Source organism: Leptodactylus fuscus, chromosome 7 (genome assembly GCF_031893055.1).
Source record: "Leptodactylus fuscus isolate aLepFus1 chromosome 7, aLepFus1.hap2, whole genome shotgun sequence".
NCBI lineage: Eukaryota > Metazoa > Chordata > Amphibia > Anura > Leptodactylidae > Leptodactylus > Leptodactylus fuscus.
This window is the reverse complement of record NC_134271.1, coordinates 128,181,049-128,202,133: the sequence shown is the minus strand read 5'-3', so window position 1 is coordinate 128,202,133 and position 21,085 is coordinate 128,181,049. Positions and strand designations below refer to the sequence as shown.

Here is a 21,085-nt window from a genome sequence, read left to right as displayed (position 1 = left end):
ACCTCAGTGTACACATTACACTTACCTTCTGCTCATTCCCTCGCGCGCTCTCTCTCTCGCGCACAGTTGTAGACGCGATGTGACATCATCACATTGCGCCTACACAGCCAGTAGGCGGCGTGCAGTGGCAAAGCAAGGAGCTGAACTGTGTCAGCTCCTTGCTTCAGCCGCGTATGTGTTCAACTCAGATCTGCGTCCTCTGGACGCAGATCTGAGTTGAAATCGGGACATACCTCCCTCCAACCGGGACCGCGGGACACGTCACCAGAATTGTGAATGTCCCGCGGAAATCGGGACGGTTGGGAGGTATGCTTATGTCCTTGTTATTGTGACTTATGTACAACTGAAATATTTAACTGTGTGAATGTTCCCTTAAAGAGGAAACCAAAATGAAGAAAAAAAATGGCGTGTTACTTATTCCTATAAACTATGCCACTCTTATACATGGCTCGTGTCTAGTATGGCAGCTCAGTTCAGCTCTATTTCCCTGAAAGCAGATGAACTGCAATACTAGACACAGCCAGTAAATAAAAGAGGCGCTGTTTCTAACCCCAGGCAAACCCTATGATCACACGACTGCGTTTCGGCTGTGTAACCTGGCCTGTGTGTGCTGGATTTACCGGCCTAAACATTAGGCTGGCACATACTCCTAAGCATCATAGTTATTTATGATGTTAAGAGTACTTGCCTCCATGTGACATGTACTGTATTACAGGACAGGATTTATAAGGGCTCGTTCACACGTGAACAAAGGGGCAGATTTTAACAGCGGATTTCGCTTCAAAATCCTCCCCTTTACAATGGTGGTCTATGCAGACCGCCGGGCTTCTTTTTTCCGCTAGCGGCGGGCAGCGGCAGCACCCTCCTATGTCAGCTCATTCATTTGAGCCAACATAGGAAGGGAAAGCTGCGACCGCGATGGTCGCGGCAGGCGGGTTTTGACCAGAGAGAGACGCATCTTAAAGCATCTCCGCCTTAGGTTCCGGTCCAAAAATCCCAGTGTGAACCCGACGTCAGTGCGTTATCTCGGAAAGGAACAATGGATCTGGCGTTATAAAATTCTACATGCCCCCATCCTTCGTCTATCAGAGTCCCCCATACACTCACAATCGTTTGCCCAACTTTTCTCATGTGTATGGTGACCTTTAGATCATGTAATATATTGATTTTCTTTTTTTCTTATGATGAGCTGTGTCTTTCATTCTTCCCATATTTCAGTGTGTATTATCTCCTCCGCACAGAGATTACATTCAGAGAAGTAGCTGTTATCATGAGGACAAATAGTGTTTCTTGCTGACATTTGTTATTCTGAATGCGATGAACTTGTTATTGTAGTATGATTGTAAGCATGTATTCACGCAAGTGACACCAACTAGATACTTTGTCGCAAGTGAGATCCAATACAGATAAATCTTTCCCAAGGTTTTCTTTTCATTCGTTTGTTTTCTATTGAACAGCATTTTACTGTGATTCTACCTAAATAGTCTATAGAAAATACTGCAGTTTTGCATTCTTTCGAGCCAAAGCCAGGAGTGGATTGAGCAGAAGGTAGAAGTATAAAAACTTCCTATATATATTTCCCATTGCTTGTGTAGCCATTATTGGCTTTGCCTCAAAATAATTCAGCACACTGTCGGCTTTCCAGCAGTATATGGAACTGCCTGTGCCCAATCTGATGAAAGGTCCAAAATCATGCTGATAGAGCCCCACATATGCATGAATAGCCTTTAAAAAGGCTATTCAGGCACTGTAAATGTTATATTAAACTACCCCCCAGTTTTAAAATCATACCCTAAAAAAAACCTGAGCGTGTAATTTGGAGTGTAATTTTTACACGTGTAAATGCTCCAAAAAACGCTCCGTAAACGCTACTGAAACGCCACGTGTAAAAAAAAAAAAAAAAAAAAACACTCCAAAATACATGTGGAAATTTTTTACACGTGTAAAAATTACACTCCAAATTACACGCCATTTTACTCCGTGTGAATAGGCCCAGGCTGGCCCTTCTGGCAGGGGAGGGATATTGGTGCCAAAACCAACAGCGAAGATATTTTTGAGTGATATGAATGAATTCAGTGCACTGTCAACTTTCTAGCGGTATGTAATACTGCAGATGTCAGAGGCCTTGAAAGGCCCTCTTTAGATTGTGCATCTTTGGCACAAAACTCTTTCTTGCATCAGATTGTTCCTTCTGCACACAGCTCACCCCTTTTTTTTTTAAAGAGGACCTTTCATCAGATCGGGTACAGGCAGTTCTATATACTGCTGGAAAGCTGACAGTGCGCTGAGTTCAGTGCACTGTCGGCTTTCCCGATCTGTGCCCGGTGTAAAGCGCTGTCGGTCCCGGTACCGTAGCGCTTTACAGTCAGAAGGGCGTTTCTGACACTTAGCCAGGGACGCCCTTCTGCCCAGCAGTGCCTATCGCGCTGTACTGTGGAGCGGGGAGGAACGCCCTCTCCCTCTGCTCATAGTGCTTGTCCATAGACGAGTATTATCAGGAGGGGAGGGGGGAGTTCCTCCCCGCTCCACAGTACAGTGCGATAGGCGCTGCTGGGCAGAAGGGAGTCCCTGGCTAACTGTCAGAAACTCCCTTCTGACTGTAAAGCGTTACGGTATCGGGACCGACAGCGCTTTACACCGGGCACAGATCGGGAAAGCCGACAGTGCAATGAATTCAGCGCACTGTCCGCTTTCCAGCAGTATATAGAACTGCCTGCGCCCGATCTGATGAAAGGTCCTCTTTAAGAAATAAGCAGAATGGGGTGTAGCCCAAGGCAGGCCAAGGACTCCTCAACCAAACAAAGTTATACCTGAAATATATATCACTCCCTGACTGGCGTAAACTTAAATTTTGGCGCTGGAGCCTCTTAATAATTCAGGTGCATCCTGTGCCAGTCGGGCACTATATTAAGGCTGGTATACGGAATGCCAGTCTTAATAAATTCCCCCCATTGTGTTTCACCTGTCAGCAGATACTTGGGGGATAATTTGGTTGCGCCCCTTCCTGCACATTTGATTGCTGTTAGATTCTGTGAACATTATACAGGCGACCACGCAACATTGTTCCGGTTAGACGCCTTCACCAACCTTGATCCGGGCCTAAATTCCCTTGAGTTTACCAAGTCCTGTTCTTGCCACTAAATCTATTGCTCCCGCACAGAGCGGTGTGAATGAAGCCTTGTGCTGTGCGACCTTCTCTAGGTCAACATTTCAGATGAGAAAAGTCTCTTCCCCTTGAATTTTTACTGTTTCCATGGCAATGCACTGTGCCGAGCAGATACTGTATATGTAATATATCCTCTGTGTAACAGACATAAGGAATTCATGTTACAGGACAGATAAGTCTTATCCAAATCTAAATATTTCTATTCTTTAGTTTCCTGTTGGACTTGGAACATTATTGTGTTTGTAGAAGGGTCTATAACCTCTGTACAATGTGTATAGTAACTAGATAGTGGAGTGACATCACTGAAGCACTATATGGACTGCTTTACATACACCCCCACCCCCCATAAAACTGATGGGTCACTGTCCTATAGCCAGGATAGGAAAATATTTGTGTAGCCTGTGGTAATACTAATATTGGCTTTAGACTGGGTGTATTCAGTCCATGAGGCATGAGCCACTTATCAGCTGGATTTCCTGGACCAAACAATGAGTTGGGATTGCCAAGTATTAAAGTCATCTATATTGTGAAGAGTCCTTGTCTTCCCGCAGAACCACTGTCCCCTGCCGGAAACATTATTACAGTATAGGATGGTAGTTCTGCAAGGAGGCAGGGACATAGATGACTATGATGATGGGAGGCAGTGGGGTCCTAGTGTCATAGATAACTATGAGGGGAAGAAGGGGCTCTTACAGTCATAGATGACTATAATGATGAGAGGCAGGGGCTCCTAGTGTCATAGATGACTGTAATGATGGGAGGCAGGGGCTACTAGATTCATAGATGACTATAATGATGGGAGCCAGGAGCTCTTGGCATCATAGATGACTATAATGATGGGAGCCAGGAGCTCTTGGCATCATAGATGACTATAATGATGGGAGCCAGGAGCTCTTGGCATCATAGATGACTATAATGATGGGAGCCAGGAGCTCTTGGCATCATAGATGACTGTAATAATAGGAGGCAGGGGCTCTTGGTGTCATAGATGACTATAATGATGGGAGGTAGGGGCTACTAGATTCATAGATGACTATAATGATGGGAGGCAGGGGCTCTTGGTGTCATAAATGACTAATAATAGGAGGCAGGGGCTCTTGGCGTCATAAATGACTTGAGCATTGGGTATATAGATTTGAACATGCTTAGCATCAGATGTCTGGCATTGGCTTATTTTCTCTGCCTGCATGTGTATAAGAGAGATAAGATAAAATAATCCTATAATTGTCCCACCATGGGGAAATTCAGTGCGTCAAAACAGCAAAGATAATACAATATCCAAATACAAAAGCAACTAGGTATGAGGAAGTCAAGGGAATAGCTGCCACCCTGAACCATATGTGCATGTCTATGGGTAGTCAGGAGAAACAGCTATCAGAGAAGATATATGGCCACTGTACCTTGAAGCTCATTGGCCCCGAACAAAATCTCCTTACGCCTATCTTGTACCATTAATAATACTGGTTTTCTAATGAGGCAGAGAGGCTTTAAGGGCTCTCAGGTAACAGGAGACTCCAAAAATGTTCTTTGATAGCTTCTGTTGGCAGCTTGTACTAATCTTAGAGGTTTTCTAGCCATGAATCAAGTTTTCATACTGATGATCCATCAACAACAGAAAAGGTTTTTGTTATATCAGCTCACCGTATCTCGACACAAGGTGCACGATCTAGGTTCTCCCGGACTTTAAGGGCTAGTTCACATGTGAACAAAGGGGCAGATTTTGACAGCGGATTTCGCTTCAAAATCCGCCCCTTTACAATGGTGGTCTATGTAGACCACCAGGCTTTTTTTTCCCGCTAGCGGCGGGCTGCCGCTAGCGGAGAAAAGAAAGGACATGCCCTTTCTTCAGGCGGAAGCCGTGCGGGCTCAGCCTCACGGCTTCCGCCCCCGGCAGCTCCCTCCTATGTCAGCTCATTCATTTGAGCCGACAGCGGAGGGAAAAGCCGCGACCGCGATGGTCGCGGCAGGCGGGTTTTGACAAGAGAGAGACGCGGCTCACCGCGTCTCTCTCCGTGTCAAAACCTGTGCGGGCAGTTCACGTGTGAACTGACCCTAAAGGAGAAAGAAGTCCATAGACGAATGTAGAAAGGTCAGATCCGCAGCTCTTGTTCGTAATAAAAAATAACTTTTATTGCTTCATATTAAAAATGGTAAAGACACCATGACGTACAGGTGAAAAAAGACTGAAGAAAAACATGAAAGTGAAAAAACATGTAACATCTGCGGGGTTTTTTATTTTCACTGATGATCTATGTTGTGGTTATGCCATATGTAAGTCATCTATTGGGGTCCAACTCCTTGACCTCACAGATTTGAGCTGTTACAGTAGCCTCCAGGTGTCAGAAGCCACTAGTGGCCAGGCGGCACGTCCACTGTATAGCGGTGCATCTGAGGAACTGCAGCACTGATCGTATCACTTGACTAGGTGTGGCGATGCACAGGCCACCTGTCTAGTATCTTCCGGCACCCAGAGGCTCCTGCAACAGCTGATCTGTGCAGGGTCTGAATGTCGGAACTCAAAAATGACATAGTGATGACCTTGTTGTCTCGAGGCTAGGTAATGAGTATGACCCCTGTAATACCCCTTTTGATATTGATCTCTGTGTGGAGTGAACAATGCTGTACTGGTGTGGATGGACTGTGGGTTTCATTGGCATATATCCACCAGCATTCCTATAATCGGAGAGGCTATTCTGATAAAAGAGAATTATATGACAAAGATGCTATTTTCTATATTTAGTGGCCACACACAAAATTGGAAGCTAACGTCTGTCTACCTCCTACTTCCTCCCCAGATAATATAAAAGGGGTCATTTACCTAAGGCCTTGTCTGTTCACCAAGATACACACAGAGTAGGCTTGTAACTGAATCTGGGAGCTTCAGGGCACGTCCTGTAGTTGGGTTGCACAATAATGACAGAATTTGTTGTCACTTGTCATGTTAATGGGAACATAATTGTGTTTCTGAGCGCTCACCATAAAGTTCCAAGCATTGCAATGCCTGGATTGTTAACAGGCGGGTATTTTGCCTTTATACTTAATGTTTTTCTCTTTCTTGTCTGGTTTATTGTCTACAGTAAAGTATATATAGGTTACGTAATATCTATTGATAGATGTTACAAAACCAAACAGTAAGATGGTGGTAACCCTAAGTTGGTTGTGGACGGAGTTGGAGGAGGGAGCCTAGTGGCACACATTCACCATGCTATGTGCTTATGGTATCTGGCAAGGGTCTTCTTAGGGGATGTTTACATTGTATGCATCTGATTGACATGCGTAAAGTGATTCCCACAAGATACATTTATCACAATAGAATGGCGAGTACCCACACGTGTTCCAGGTCATTAACCAATAATGAGGAGATGGGAGCCCTGTTCTTGTAGTCGGTGGAGGTCCGTCTGCTGGGACCAGATCAGATCTTTTATATAGATCCATCCACTTCAATTATTTCCCAAGAGGTTAATTTATCATAATACAATGGACATACCAGTTCATCAGCATTCTTGTATTTGCCTCAGGTGTAGATTTCAATATCAGTTTTTCTTTAGCTTACAGTTTTTTTGAAGTTTTGCAACTCGCTACAATTACTGCCTGACAGTCCTCAGGAGGTTACAGACACACAATGTTTTTTTGGTTTTTTTTGTTGGTGTGTGTTGCTCCCCCCCCCCTCCCCCCAATATATGTCTATGGAAGAAATAGTCAAGAAAGGGAATGGAAAATATAGAGGAAACAGACGATTCCCTTCTGTTAGATGCACTCTTGACTGTGGTTACCCCCCCCCCCCCCCCACACACACACACACACACAGAGAACAACATAATATGATGCCTTGGGCCTCAGGCTTAGAGATTGGTGACTTATCCTTAGCATAGGTCATCAGCAGGGGTCTGAAATCTGGGATCCCCACCGATCAGCTGAGTACCGGGGTCTCCACTGAAAACCACACACAACACCATACATTGTACTGTATATTGGCTCTGCTTAGTTTTTCACATCAGCCCATTCACTTGAATGGGCTAAGTTACTCACAGGTCATTGCATGGCCTGTGAAGAGGACATGGCACTCATGGAGTGCCACCGTTGCTTCAAATATATGATCAGCAGGGGCCCTGGGTGCGAGACCTTCACTGAAGCTAAGGATAGGTCATCAATCATGGAGGGCTGGAAAAGCCCTTTAAGTTTCTGTCTTGTTTAGGAGCTGACTAATAAACAGAGGGCTGGGTATAATCCTTCCTCATGAGATAACATTCATCTGTATTCAAGTGTAAAGTCCCTATGGGTGGTAATATGGTGGGGGAAGTCAATAATAGAACAATGATGGGTTTGCAAATATAGATAATGGGAAGCAAAGTACTAATACAAATACTGGAGGTGGAAATACACTGGCTAACAAAGAAGACTTCTTGATGGACATCAAAGGGACCGAGATAAGGAATAAGGGAAGGTTTTCAATACGTTACTCTCAATAGTATTTACAGGTGGGACAATGCACATAGAGCAATGGTGAAACTATATATGGGTATTTGTAGCCACCCGGGGTCATAGGGTGCCGTCATGGGCGCTTAAAAACCAGAAATACTCAATATCCACAAAAAAACACAAAATCAGCAAATATCTAATCCTTTATTTGTGAGTGGATATGCCTAATCGATAGGACAGAGAACTAAAAAGTGTCTTGCCAACGAGGGTTGATATAACTATCTGTGACTGTCTTTATTACTACCAATAAGTGACAATACTCATTAGATGAATGTTGGCCATCTGCCTTTTTCAGGGGACTAGTTGGCCATCTAATGTGTATGGACCCCATTACAGTCAATGGGATCCGCTGGGATCTGTGTGTAACCGCTGTCTTAGCGGTCCACCTAATTTTTGTTTGGGTTCCCTTGTGGACCCAAACAATGTTGAGACAGCACTAGTGTGAACTTAACGTCCCTTTGTTTGTTTGTTTGGTTTTTTTAAAAATTTTTTTTTAAAGTTGTCCATTAACTTGCATGTATTGGAACCTGATGAACTGTCTAACTGGTCAGACCCCGTTCGATCAGCAGATCCAGTTGCCAGAAGCTGTATATCAGGTATACGGCTAGAAGCATTTTCTTGGTCCACTGCTACAGTGCACAGAGTGGAGGTTATGGAGAAATGCAGCTTTGTTCCCATTCAACTGAATAGGAGCTGCTTCTGGCCATGTACCCGGTATATAGCTTCTGGACGCCAGATTGGCTGATTGGTGTGGGTCTTTGTGTTCAACCTCCCACCAATCAAGTGCTCATGACTTGCGTCATCACTAACCAATAGATATGGGGTCTTGAACAACCCTTAACAGAATGTTGGTGAACCAAGCATGTGTGTGGGTAAAATTACCTATAGGACATAGGAGTGTTTAACAAACAGCCTTTGTAGGTATATAGGCATCTTCAGGCTAGGGCTACATGGTGACTTTGGCTGCGTCTTCTGTTGCCCACTCAAACATATCCAGGTTGACTTGTGACTAGGGTTGAGTCATCCGAGGATCCGATCTTTTCTGATCCCGATCGGCGATCGAGCAAATTTCACGATCAGGATCGGCTGGAAAATTATTAGAAATCCGATTTTGAAATCTCAAGATCGGCTCAACCCTAAAAGTGACTTTTCCCATAGAGAAGCATTGACTAGAGTTGAGGGATCGGGAAAGATCGGATCCTGATCGTCGATTGAGCAAATTTCACGATCAGCTGGAAAATGATCGGAAATCGGATTTTTAAATTGATCCTGAAATCTCAATATCGGCTCAACCCTACTTGTAACTCTTTTGTTCATATTACAGAATGGAGTCGCCTTGCAAACCTGAGGGTGCTGTGACTTCTAGTTCCAAAATAGTCAAACATAGCTCAATCTTTTAGTGATTGTCATGGCACCACAAAGTAGGCCTAGCCTTAGTCAGACTAGTGTGAGATCCTGCCTAGAGAATTGGGCTGATTGTGTAACTTGTCACTAGCCAGCTTGGTATTTTATGCTGGTATATAGTGCCACTTTGACGTCTTCTTGTCTAGATTTTACATTGGGATCTGTTCGTCTTCAAAAAAACGCATTATTGACCAATAGTCTTTAAAGCTCATGAAGTCATCACATGCTTGCCTCACCAAAGACCGCGACGAGCACTTTCTATAAACCCATCCAGCTAGTTTGTCCTTTTATGCTCTGTAATTGTTCTTTTGCCTGAAGCGTCTGCTCTCTGTGTGAATTAGACAGTCATGTAATCCACAATGATCACTTGACAGATGAAATTTGATCAATTAATTCAACTATTACGAAAACTGCAATTTTCTAGGGGGAGAGTATGCCTTGGAAACAAGAAATCTTATATTATTACCTTAACAATTGTGTCTATCTGTGGGAAAGGTCTGTAAGACAGGTTTACAAGATTCATCTGTAAGCATTTAGTGATCTGTGTGAAGTGACACAGTAAGCTATGAAGACTGCTCACGTGACAGCTATTTTGGCAGAACATAAACCTATAAATATATAGACTAGTAAATGTTGAACATATTTGCAAATGTAAGTAATTAAAAATTTTGTAGAGTCTTAAAGATTTCCTCTAACCATCTTAAGTGGTGACAGTCTTTTGTCGTGATTGGTTTCCAATTATTTAGAACTTTCTGTAATCTGGAACTTGTCAGACACCCAGCCATGATTTCCTTATTGAGGCCCGGATATCTTCTCATACATGTAGTGTCCCTGCCTGATAACCAGTAACGAAATCAATGCTGGGTTTCTGACAAGTCCCAGACCATAGAAAGTTCTTACATTCATGGTCGTATTATTGGCAACTGATCCAGACAAGAGACTCCAGCAGCTGAATCCTATTGAGGCTATGAAGCACTAATGGATAGCCAACAATGGATAGCCAAATTGGCATCCGCCTTGACTAGCTCAGGCGTAAGACAAGCAGCAGAACACAACTGCTAACTTTGGAACCTGCTGTATATACTTGTTTTATGTGATGATGGTCATGGTTTTTGTTGAAATTCATATTTTTGCAAACTAACAAATTACATCTTTTCCCCTACAGTTTAACATAATGTTTCGCAAAAAGAAAAAGAAACGGCCCGAGATCTCGGCTCCTCTGAATTTTCAGCATCGTGTACATACCTCCTTTGATGCCAAGGAAGGCAGATTTGTTGGCCTTCCACCACAATGGCAAAATGTCCTGGACACTCTGCGACGTCCAAAACCTGTAGTGGACCCCTCCAGAATTACTCCAATGCAGCTGAAACCTATGAAAGTGAGTACTGAATACTGTTACATATAACCATGTGGAGGGGCGTAATTAAAGTCTCATGAGCCCTAGTTCAAATCTCTGGTTAGGTTCCACTGCACAACACCTCCTCATGACCATCAGTCCTGTCTATACATTTTTGCAGCATTTAAGTTTCCTTTTCCTTCTCTGTTTGGGTCCAGACTGCTCTAACAACTAGTTCACAACATTTCTATTCATACAAGCTCCCCATTCTTATTATCCCTTGTTAGTGCCCCTTTTTGTGTCACAATCTCCCACTGAATCAGTGCTTGATTGTATGGTTACTGCTATGTTTGCCATTAAAAGGTTAATTTCCTCCTTTCTGAATGTGAAAAGCTGTGTATCACGCTAGCGCACCAGAGGACAGGGGTAATAAATTTACTATGCACTATTTCCCCCTTCTCTTGGCAGTTAGGGGAATGGGTGATTGGACTAATTTGTTGCTTTTTGGAAAATTTACTATGGACCGACTGTCGGCCATCAAAGAAGTTTACTCAGTCCTTGTGTGGTGCGGGTGACCTGTGGACACCCTGGGTATAGACCCGTAAGCACTGCAACCCCCATAGTTATGCCAGTGACTGTGCACAGATAAAGCAATGATCTGTGTTTCCTAATTGCATTGACTTTGTGATAGGTGCGCCATATGTAGTATATGGTGGTTTGTAGCATATAATGGATACAAGGGTATACATAAGGTATAGGTATATGACACAAACAGTTAAGCAAATTTTGCAGCTAATGCATTCATACGCCATTAATTTTTTGTTCTTCGTAGACTGTTGTTCGCGGTAGCACCATTGGATTGGAAGGATACATCTCAGGGATATTGCTTGACATTCAAAAACTGTCTGTAACCAGCTCGAACACTCTAAGAGGACGAAGTCCCCTGACACGAAGGCGAGCTCAATCTTTGGGAGTTCTTGGAGAAGAGAGGCCAAACAATGGACCATATGTGGTACCGGAGCCAAATATACCTGAAAAGTATTCCAACTACGCCAATTGCAATGGAAACTCTAAGGCCAACCGGAGGCAGACCATGTGGCCGGACTACAAGCCCACAGATGACAGTCCATCCAAACCCAAAGGTTCTGTTTGTAAAGCAAAGTCCTTGGATCCGGGAGACTTTCAGGATTCGGTGGATCGTGCGAGTCAATCCAAATCTCCTGGTGGCCTACGCAAGAACATTAATGGAGGTTGTAGCTTTGAGCACGATATAAACATTACGAAAAGACAGCTATCCCATGAGACTCTACTAGAAGAGGGTCCGATCTCAAAATCTACTGAGAGTATTACAAAGCAGGGACTATTGAGGAGTGGTTTTGAGCCTTCGGGCATTGAGAAATGTTCAGAGAAGCCTGTCCCAGCACAGCAGAGAAAGGTACGATTGTTTTCTCTAATGGGTTTATATAAGCTGTTTGTGTAAGCCTGTTTTCCCAGGTTGCATTTTTATGGTTTGCGGTGGATTTAGAAGAATGCACAATACAAAAAACTTGTCAGGCAGCCTTTTAGGATGTTTTTAAGGATTTCCTAACTTTAATGCGTGACTGAATGTATGGCAGCTTTAAATAACTCAAGTCAGCCGAACTTATGATCACACTCGGCCATCTATTTGTATATATGTAAAGTATACTATACATGGAAGAACTAACCATGGCTGTAATCTGCTGGAAATATCTGGCAGATTATTCCTAATCTGCTCAATTGGGGGAAGTTTACTAACCCATCTGGCATATATGATTGAAGATGTGGCACACACTTGGTTCTGCGCCCCACTCAACACTTATGGGGCTGGGAACCTCATCCCAACAAATTACAACTCCTGAAAACTAACATGGGTTATACCAGAAAGCTACACCAGTTCCTGACTGACGTAGATTCTAATTCTGATACACAGGGGCTCCCTTCTGACTCTTAAAGGGATTCTACAATTAAAATCACATTTTATTCTGACTAACACATAGGAATAGCCTTAAGAAAGGCTATTCTTTTCCTACCTTTAGATGTCTTCTCTGCGCCGCCGTTCCGTAGAAATGCCGGTTTTAGTCTGTATGCAAATGAGTTCTCTCGCAGCACTGTCCCCAATGCTGCGAGAGAACTCTCCAGCGCCACCTCCATCTTCTTCAGGAATGGCCTCTCTGCGTGTCTTCTTCCGGAGCTGGGTTTCAATCTTCTAGGCCTCGGGTCTCGGGCATGCCCAAAGGCCACAAGAAAGTGGCTGCTTACACAGCTAACTGTGTAACCGGCCATTTTCTTGTGGCCCTGGCATGCGCAGTCAGCTCTGCCCGAGGCCTAGCAGATTGAAACCCAGGATGGGAGAAGACACAGGGAGAGGCCGTTCCTGAAGAAGATGCGTGTGGCGCTGGAGAGTTCTCTCGCAGCATTGGGGATGCCCCCAGTGCTGTTTGAGCGTGGGGCCCGCCCCCAGTGCTGCGAGAGAACTCATGGATTTCTACCGAACGGCAGCGCGGAGAAGACATCTAAAGATAGGAGAAAAATAGCCTTTCTTAAGACTATTCCTATATGTTAGTCAGAAAAATGTGATTTTAATGGTAGAATCCCTTTAAGTATCACCACTATGTTACAGAGGATATTACAGTGATAAACAATATATTTTTGTTATGTAGGTCACTTTTTATAGATTTGGAGAAAAATAAATTTGAAGTTTTATGTAAATGAGCATTTGGTGCACTAGGGGGGGGGGACCTTTTAGCTCCCTCTCTTCTATCTGAGCCCCCCCATGCACTGAGAGCTGCTATAACATCACCAATCCTACTTGAGCAGCAGAACCAGGGCTGAAGGCCTCCCCCCAATGCACCAACTCCCTTATTTGTGTAAGACTTCAAAGTTGTTGTTTTTTCTCTCTAATTCTAGAAAATTGACACACATAACAGAAGTTTATCAATGTGCTCTGTAATGCATTGGGTTCCAGCTACGTTTGCTGGAGATGGTGGTAGACTCCCTTTAGGGTCTGTTCACAAGTAGAAATTTCTGCCCTGATTGTGCCTTCCATTGAAAACAATGGAAGGCAGAGATCGCAGCACAATATTAAAAAAATAAGCTTCTTGCCGTGGTGCAGCTGTGTAGACTGCAGCTTTAGGGTAAGTTCACACAGGGTATTTTGGTCAGGATTTTGAGGCCGTATCTGCCTAAAAATCCTGAACAAAAAGACGGCTCCCATTGAAATCAATGGGAGAAATGGGATTTCTTCCCATTCTACAAAGACATACTGAGAGGAAAAAAAAGTACATTGTGATCCCTATATGGGGGTTCACAATGTACATTGAAAAAAAAAAAAAAAAAAAACTTTATTACAAAATGGATTAATGACACACATAGTGCCAGAAAAATAAAAAGTTGTCTGACAATTTAGTTACACGTTAACTTTCCAACTAAAGGCTCGAAGCATCATAAAACCGAGGGTGTGACTACTAATACAAAGCCGTGATGCACATGCTCTGCCACCACTTTGTTTACTTCTATGGGACTGTGTGAACAGTGAGCTACTGCAATCCAGTAGAAGTTAATGGAGCGTTGGCTGGACATGCACAGCTCTGCTCCATTCATATGGCTCACTTGCAAACCTCCATAATCTTGATTGGACACTCAGTGATCATACACTTATCCTTTGGGTAGGGAATAAGAGGTTTTAGTGTTAACCCCTTTAGGATACAGTCAGGTTTGGCCTTAAAGGGGTATTCCCATGATGCTTGTTCACTAACCTACAGGCTGTTGTGCTCTCTTCACTTCCTGCTTCTCTCGGCACATAGGTGGGCAGGGTTTCACTTGCACGGGATTGGTTGTAAATGAATTACCACAGTGTGAAGCTGATGTAGCAGGCAGCTACATCACTTGACAAATGAGCAGATAATCCCAAGGGCCATAGAAACGGAGTGTAAACAATGAAGTGAATAAATTAAGATAGCGGCCAAACAAAGCAGTTTTGATAAAGCAATGCATTTAGGAAAAGTCTTAAATCCACATAAACTAGCAGTATAGATAGGTGTGGGTTCACAATGCCACAAATAGGTGTGGGTTCACAATGCCACAAATAGGTGCGGGTTCACAATGCCACAAATAGGTGCGGGTTCACAATGCCACAAATAGGTGAGGGTTCACAATGCCACAAATAGGTGCGGGTTCACAATGCCACAAATAGGTGCGGGTTCACAATGCCACAAATAGGTGAGGGTTCACAATGCCACAAATAGGTGCGGGTTCACAATGCCACAAATAGGTGCGGGTTCACAATGCCACAAATAGGTGCGGGTTCACAATGCCACAAATAGGTGCGGGTTCACAATGCCACAAATTGGTGCGGGTTCACAATGCCACAAATAGGTGCGGGTTCACAATGCCACAAATAGGTGAGGGTTCACAATGCCACAAATAGGTGCGGGTTCACAATGCCACAAATAGGTGCGGGTTCACAATGCCACAAATAGGTGCGGGTTCACAATGCCACAAATAGGTGCGGGTTCACAATGCCACAAATAGGTGCGGGTTCACAATGCCACAAATAGGTGCGGGTTCACAATGCCACAAATAGGTGCGGGTTCACAATGCCACAAATCGGTGCGGGTTCACAATGCCACAAATAGGTATGGGTTCCATAGGTGGGACCCAAATTTATTAGACCTACCATAGCATGCCATAATATAACATTTACAGTTGGATGCTTAGTTACAGCATATACTAGCTGAGTAAGGCTATGTTCACGCTGAAGGAGCTGTTCAAAGCTGCCATCCCAGAGTCCACCGAAAAACCGCTGACAAAAAAATTCTTCCGTGCAGTGAAACGTTGATGAAAATAATGAATGCTTGTTGTAAGGGCCTGCTTTAGGTTTATGTGGCAAATCCTCAGTGGGCCCCTTTTGGAGAAACTCCTGCAATGCAGTTTTTTTTTTTTCTTCATTCCATACAAGTAGATAGAACCTGTTCAGACATCAGAAAGTAAAGAGGAATTTGAAGTGGACATCTGCCTCAGATTTCTCTTCATGTTCTGCTCATGGCTCATGGTGGTGTCTGCTACTGTTTAGCATCAGCGACGTAATATGGGACGCGCTGGGCCCCCTGGAGGGCTGAAGGTGGCCATGGGCAACGTGGGTCCTCAGCCTCAATGTTTGGTCCACTGAGCAAAAGACACAACTTCTTTTGTGTTACAGCTATCTGCACTTGGTTTAGTCACGCTACATGTACAGAATTAAAGTAAGAGAACACACTTGTATCTGAACACGCACAACATGTTTCAGCTGACCATGCTGTTTGGGTAAGACGGCTGAGTGACAGAAGTATGCACTGTTTTTATTGCACTCTATGTGCTATCCTCGGGGAAGACATTCTATGTTTTTCCAGTATGAACAGGCAGGCAGGTGTCTATGGAGTCTTTCCAGTTCAGGCAGGTAGTCGCCATCTTCACGAAAAAAAAAAAAAAATATTTAGGATGCTTCAAAATCTAAGACGTGAACATGGCTGTGACCCGGTTGGATTGATCTCTTCTGTCACTTGGAATACACAGTGTGCAGGTCTGTACAGGGCATTCCCCTCATGGTCATCTGCAGTCGTGTTATAATTTACACCGCGGTTTAACATTCACTACAGACAGATCAGGCCTCGAGGCTTTCTAGATCTCCATCATGTATATGTTTTGCCTTAGTTGGCACGCACTCCCGAGCCTTGATCACGAATGGAGATGAATTGTAATGTGAATACCACGATGGTGAGATCAATCGCCCATTACACTAATAATTACACCACTTCTGAAAATAACCTAATGACTAGGTACAGCGTTGTGACCGCACCAATATGGCTCCGACTCTGTATACAGTGAATGGGTGCAATTATGTGTAATAGACTTTCTTGACCTCAATTCGTATTAGAACCAAAAATAGCACGCACGTCTGGCATAATACTACTGACATACTACCTCCTTCGTATCACTTCAGGGCAATATCATTAATTCTAGGAAAAATTAACCTGGCTCATATACTATTCTGGTCTCTCATCTCACTCAGGGCGGGTTCAGACCTGCGCCTGGTCTCCGCTTTGCAGGTTCCGTCTTCTAGTCGAGAAACTGGAAAGGAGACGGAAACCGGCAGTCAGTTTTCAAACCCATTCATTTGAATGGATTTGCAAAGTGTCCACCCGTGAGCGTCTTCTGCTTCTCCACAGCGAAACTTTTTTTTTAACCAGACACAAACTCAGACATGCAGGACTTTGTGTCCGGTTAAAAAAAACCTTGAATACCTACTCGAACGCATACTACTCGCTCATCTCTAGTAGAGACCCACTCATTTCTATGGCCCTATACGCATGTCCAGGCTGTAGAAAGGACCACAGATTATGAAGCATGTACAATTCTTGACGATATTTGGAGCAAAGACTCACAAATACAAGTGAAAGGGATCATATAAGTTTTTTTGTGGATCTGAGGTTGTGGACGACCTACTAATTCTATGCGGACATTGAAAACCACTATGGTCGTACGCATGTAGCCTTAGGGGGCATTCACACGGAGTAAAGTGGCGCTGATTCTGCTACGATAACTCATGGCAGAATCTGCGCTGATAAGAAGACTACCATTGACTTCAATGGGTTCCGTTTTCCGTGCAGAACACATTGAAATAAATGGGAGTTTTTTGGGTTTTTTTTAATTCAAACATTTTATTGAAGTTTTTTCATTTTACAGCGGATAACGTAAATATAAGAACCCATTGAAGTCCATGAGAGTCTTTTTTATCAGCGCTGATTCTACCGCGAGTTATTATAACAGAATCAGCGCCACTTTTTTACGTGTGAATGCCCCCTTAGGCTGCCCTTGCCACTTTCCTGAAAGGGAGTGTAGTTTTTGGTGGGGTCAGACAACATGGTGGAGGTTGTGTCTTATTGTTGAGATGTCGTGGGCTTCGTCATAAATGAGCCACGTCCTCCGATGGCACAAGAAGTGTTAAAACAGCTCCTCAAGAGCATGCCCACAACACTGTTCTTAAGTCAGTGATGTCTGAAACTGTCTAAAATAGAATGTATAATATCCTCTACATGGTTTGTGACCTGACCGTCTTCATACTGTTCACTGAGCACTCACAATAGGTTGATAGATCCTGTTCTGTTGAGATGACTTTTTAGCTTGGCTGTGTATACTGGGGCAGCAGTCCTCTCATTACCAATCATTGAACACAGGACTGCAGTGAAATGTAATACCTCTGATATAATCTAGAAGACAATCATACAGGATCATAAACTGGGTATATAAAAGGTTAATGTAAAGTAATTTGTCCAAATCCAGTACAACTGGAGCAAAGCTCAAACCTCTGTGCAATTTGTGTAAGAATATAACTAACCTGATGTTGATGCGGTTAATCTGGCCATGTATGGGCCCACTAGGCTCGGATGAAGGAGGCTCCGTCAAACTGGGTAAAATGTTCTCTGCTGGTCAGGCTGTAGGGGTCCACCATAAGTCTGTTACCCGAGGCTATCCTTTGTATTTTTCCGACTGTGCTGAAAACCCTTTTTGACATCTCCGTCTTTAGTTTGACAGTAGATGGTAATTCACTGCTGAGAATATTTTTGTGCTTCTTTTCACAGAATGAGGAATATCACCGTCCCACATTAACTGCAAGAGGGGTCTTGGCTAAAGCTAATTCTCTTCCACCTGACCATTTATCCCCAGATTTCTCAAGGGTAATTTCAGGGACACCATCAGAACGAGTATCTCCTCTCCGACCGTGCAGACCTTCTCCTGCAGGTTCACCACGTAGCCGCCCCATTCAAACCAGCTCCACCAACCTCCATTTATGTCAGGACTCCTTTAACAAAATTCCACTGAGTAACCAGGACACTACAGTGGTAACCCATGAGCAGTTCAAGACAGCGCTCCGCATGGTGGTGGATAAGGGAGACCCACGTCTGCTTTTAGAGGACTATGTGAAAATTGGGGAAGGATCAACTGGAGTTGTTTGTATTGCTCGAGAGAAGCACAGTGGGCGCCAGGTGGCGGTGAAAATGATGGATCTAAGAAAGCAACAGAGGAGAGAACTTCTATTTAATGAGGTGAGCGCTATAGTGTCCATATCTAAGGCCTGTTGATATAAAAAGATGTCAGAAAGACAAGTGGGCTTTTACAACTTCATCGAAATGTTTTTACAGAGAAGCTTAGATCCATGTACAATACTTAAATCTTAAATTTGGCTTAATATTTAAGGTGTTGTCTGATTTATACAACCCATTAGGTCATATGATAACAGAAGGTTGGGGGGGAAGGGGGTGCATAGCGGTACAACTTTGGATAGCCACTGTATTCTCCAGTGTCGAAAACTAATGTTTATTCCAGCCTGTGCACCACTTAATGCTTAATTTTCCTTGTAATGATATTGGGAAAATTAAAAATGCAAAAATATCATATGCAGAGGAAGATATCACAGGATAAGCTGTAACTGTATTCAGAAGTAGTGTTCAGCGAATAGTATTCGAATCCTAGATTCGAATACCTCTGCTCCCACAGGAATGAATTGGAGCGGCCGATTGCGAAGGGGTTATGCGCTGGTCGCCGGCGCCTGCAGCGCGCTGGCCGCTTCCATTCATTCCTATGGAGCGGGGTATTCGAAAGTAGAGTTTCGAATACTATTCGCTCATTCTATTCAGAAGCCTATAGGAACAAGTAGAATGGAGAAGTAAAGGATGGCGAAGGGACAGGGCGTAAGTCTTATGAGATAGGCACATGACCATCATTGAAAAAAACACTTGGTTGGGCATTGAAAGTGCCCCAAAAGTTTTTGCTTTTTCTTCCAACACTTGTCATCGTATTTCCTCTTCTCAGGATATCTAGACAAGTGAAAGGTAAGGAAGCATATATGTCTTATAACTTTGGGCTCGTTCACACGGGAAAGAGGGGGCAGATTTTGGCGCTGAATCCACGTCATAATCCGCCCCTTCACAATGGAGGTCTATGCAGACCGCTAGCTTACTTTTTTGCCGCTCACGGAAAAAAGAAGCGAGCTGCCCTTTCTTCAGACAGACTTCACGGCTGATTCAGCCCCGGCAGGCGCACTTTGGCCCTATTGTGACGTGGCTTCCCTTGTCACTCTCAGGACCAAAATCCGCCAATCTGCTCCCCGTGTGAACGGGGCCTTTGTGTTCCTGGAATGGTCCTGCAGAGATCAAAGGGTTAACCTCCATGTGATCTTTTCTATCTGACTGGAGGATGGGGCTTACGCTAGGTTAACACTATCATTGTCTCTCTGTTGTTTTGGTCTGTCGGAGGACCAGAGCAACAGATAAACGGACTGCTAAAATAGTGCTAACACTCCAGCAGCAGTCCACCAGATCCCTGATTATAATGGTGTCTGTCATTTTAAAACGAAAACCAACGGAGGAAGAAGTCCTCGGCGCAGGTCTTTTTCCTCTGCCGATTTTCAGGCTGACACTGCGACAGAGACCCCAGTTTAACCTGGCCTTAACTAGACTTTTGTCTCTCTGCAGGGAAGCAGAGGGGGGAGGCTCCTGCTGCAGCCAGTTGTCTTACAGCCTGTCATAGTGGCATAGCTGAGCTCTGGGGACCCAGAGAGAAAATTTCTTTATGTATTTCTCAATATGATAGGATCAAAATAACGGTCCAATAGAAGCCCTGGGATGTTTTATAACATGAATTGTTCTTTTTAAGATTGTATCGATACTGTATTATACTGTATATTTGATGTTTATCTTGTATAAAGCGAACAGAATGGAAACCTGACAGTTTACTCTGTGCTGCTCCAATGTATTAATCATAGATTGTCTTTCATCAGCTTTGTGATTGTAGTCTATTGTTATAGTCTGACTCATGTGTTTAGCTGTATATACTCTCCTTTCAGTGTATTATACCATCCATCATTGCTGCTGCATGTTCCTGTTTCTGTGACTGTTGACACAAGTTTGTCCTTTGTGTGATATGTAGGTTGTTATCATGCGGGATTATCAGCATGCCAATGTAGTGGAGATGTATAAGAGCTACCTGGTGGGAGAAGAACTATGGGTTATGATGGAATACGTACAAGGTGGCGCTCTGACCGATATTGTATCACAAACCAGGTATGTGCAAATAATCTCAAAGTACGCTTCTAATCCAATGACTGAATGTTCAAACAAACATCGATAAACATATACAAATGACGGAGATTACAAATAGATTATAAAGGGAGCTATGTATACATGGGTGATGCTGAAGGTGCAGTTTAACCCAAACCTTCTGTCGCTATAATAAATCCCTATGGTTTGACAAAGGCATCCATAACAAATAGTCACCCATTCTAATTTAGTTTTGGTATCCTCTGTATATAGCAAGTTTCAGTTTTTAGGTTCATGAGGAGGCACCTTTATCATAAAAGGCCAAGCCATAGATTTATGGACATGATTGGATATAAACTGATATGTGAGTGGCGTGTGAATAATCTGGAGCTCACCGCTACAATAAAAACTTGCTCTAGGGATAGACGGCCTACATTGCTTTCAGCTAAGGGAACAAGTCCCAGTGCCCTTCTGAAGGCATCGGGTTGCTATTAGAGATGTGCGAGTACTATTCGAAATGGCTGTTTCAAATAGCACGCACCCATAGGAATGAATGGAGTCGGCCGGCACGCAGACTGGCTGCGTCCATTCATTCCTATGGGTGCG

The 21,085-nt window shown here is 43.7% G+C and overlaps 1 protein-coding gene across 1 annotated transcript in view; it reads left to right on the top strand.

Annotated features, from left to right (window-relative positions):
• PAK6 (p21 (RAC1) activated kinase 6) overlaps positions 1-21,085 on the top strand; it is a 54,496-nt gene that overhangs the window by 24,240 nt on the left and 9,171 nt on the right. Inside the window, exons 2-5 of the mRNA XM_075283028.1 lie at positions 10,215-10,427; positions 11,218-11,820; positions 18,023-18,487; positions 20,370-20,503. Coding sequence (XP_075139129.1) covers positions 10,224-10,427; positions 11,218-11,820; positions 18,023-18,487; positions 20,370-20,503 — 1,406 coding nt within the window. The 5' untranslated portion in view covers positions 10,215-10,223. The remainder of the gene's footprint in view (positions 1-10,214; positions 10,428-11,217; positions 11,821-18,022; positions 18,488-20,369; positions 20,504-21,085) is intronic.